Raw genomic sequence first — 1,817 nt, 5'->3', positions numbered from 1 at the left:
AAGTTCTGTTACATTTTAGAACATATGAGCTATTTGTGACTTGAAGCCTACCTTCTTTTCTTGCTTTGTTGAAAATATTGTGTGACATTTGAAGAACTTCCTAGAGTTCCAATAGTAGTGCATGTGATTATATTGATGTCTGTATACTTATTTAAAATTTTTATAATGAATATCTATTTAAAATCATGTTTTTGAGGAGGTCAGAACCATGTTTTGTAGAGTGAAAGAAATTTCACATTTGTGTTGATAACTCAAGTGAATGCTCATACTTTAGCACAGGACTGTAAATCATAGAGTAGGAGGAAAAGATGAATTATGGCGACAGGTGTGGTTAAATATTATGAGGTATAAATATTAGATGGACTATTTGAAGAATAGATTAAGTAAGCTTATAAAATGAGTCAAAAATTTTATTTACTTTTTAGCTAAGATTTTAAAATTAAATTTCCTCTTCATTTTTTGAAAAAAGAGAAAATCTTTTGGAGTGTATCCTTGAAGGCTTCTTTCACTTGCTGGTTTCTGAGAGCATAAATGAAAGGGTTTAATAAAGGGGCAACTGAGGTGTAAACAACAGTTACACCTTTGGATAAAGTCACCCTTTCCTTTGCTGTTGGTTTTATGTAATTAAAGATACAGCTACCATAAGTAAGGGAGACTACAATCATATGAGAAGAACAAGTAGAAAAAGCCTTTGTTCTTTTCTGAGCAGAGGGGAGTTTTAGAATGGTCTTGATAATGTATGTGTAGGAAAGAATTACTAAAGGCAATGTGATCAGGAGTATTCCAATAGCTACAGCAAATGAAAGCAATTCCAGTAAATGAGTGTCAGTGCAGGAAAGCTGCAGCACGGGGGAAGTGTCACACATGAAATGATCAATTACTTTGGAAGCACAGAAATCCAGTGTCAATCCCAAGGCCACTGGTGGAAATGTAAGCAGAAAGCCAATTGTCCATGAGCTGAATAGTAGTTGGTAACACACTTTGTTGTTCATAATGATGGGGTAATGGAGGGGTTTGCAGATTGCTACATACCGGTCAAAACACATGGCAGCCAGCAGGTAAAATTCTGTAATTTCTAACAAAAGGAAAAAGAATAACTGAGATACACAACTATTGTAGGAAATTATTTTGTTTTTAGTCATGAGGCTTATCAGGTATCTGGGAATACAGACTGTTGTCAATGAGGCTTCCAAGAAGGAGAAATTTCGGAGGAAAAAATACATGGGAGTCTTGAGGCGGGGATCTAGCAAGGTAAGAAGGATGATGGTTAAGTTCCCAATCACACTCAACACATAGTTTAGGAAGAAAAATATAAAAATCACAATTTGCAATTGTGGGTCATCCGTCAATCCTAGGAGAACGAACTTGATCTCTCTTGACTGATTCCTCATTTCTGATTTGAATATTATGAAAATAGATATAGGAAAACAACTCCAGAAGTGGAAATAAGAGGAGTTTTTAAGAAGGTACAGACAGAAAAAAAACAAAAAGCAAAAAACCAAAAATAATAGTCAGAAATATAAATAAGTTAAAAAAAATGATCTGATTTCACAAGACAGTTGATACTTAAAACTATAGCATAGATCAAACTAGGAACCTCTAACAGATGATTCCATTTAAACCTTAGTTATGGTAACAAAACTACTTAATTTTTTCTTTTTTCTATTGGAACTTAAAAGATAACTTAAATTTTAGCTGGTCAGTTCCAAATGAGCTGATTTCTGTTTCGGTGTTCTAAATAGAACATAAGCTTGACTTTAAATTTATTTTCTATATATATCTTAAAAATTATTGAAAAAATTCTTGTAACATTTAGA

General features: G+C 33.0%; 1 protein-coding gene across 1 annotated transcript; it reads right to left on the bottom strand.

Moving 5' to 3' along the window:
* Window positions 1–452: 452 nt before the first annotated feature.
* Window positions 453–1,394, bottom strand: LOC125107353 (olfactory receptor 6C6-like). The gene has a single exon (XM_047742340.1). The coding sequence runs from the start codon at window positions 1,389–1,391 to the stop codon at window positions 453–455; it is 939 nt and encodes a 312-aa protein (XP_047598296.1). The 5' UTR covers window positions 1,392–1,394.
* Between the last annotated feature and the right edge of the window lie 423 nt (window positions 1,395–1,817).

Source organism: Lutra lutra, chromosome 8 (assembly GCF_902655055.1).
Source record: "Lutra lutra chromosome 8, mLutLut1.2, whole genome shotgun sequence".
NCBI classification, from domain to species: domain Eukaryota; kingdom Metazoa; phylum Chordata; class Mammalia; order Carnivora; family Mustelidae; genus Lutra; species Lutra lutra.
Note: the sequence above shows the minus strand (reverse complement) of the source record. Positions and strands in the feature narration are given on the sequence as shown.

Bases quoted from the DNA above. Each gene is read 5' to 3' on its own strand.
- LOC125107353 (XM_047742340.1), bottom strand. From the start codon at position 1,391: ATGAGGAATCAGTCAAGAGAGATCAAGTTCGTTCTCCTAGGATTGACG.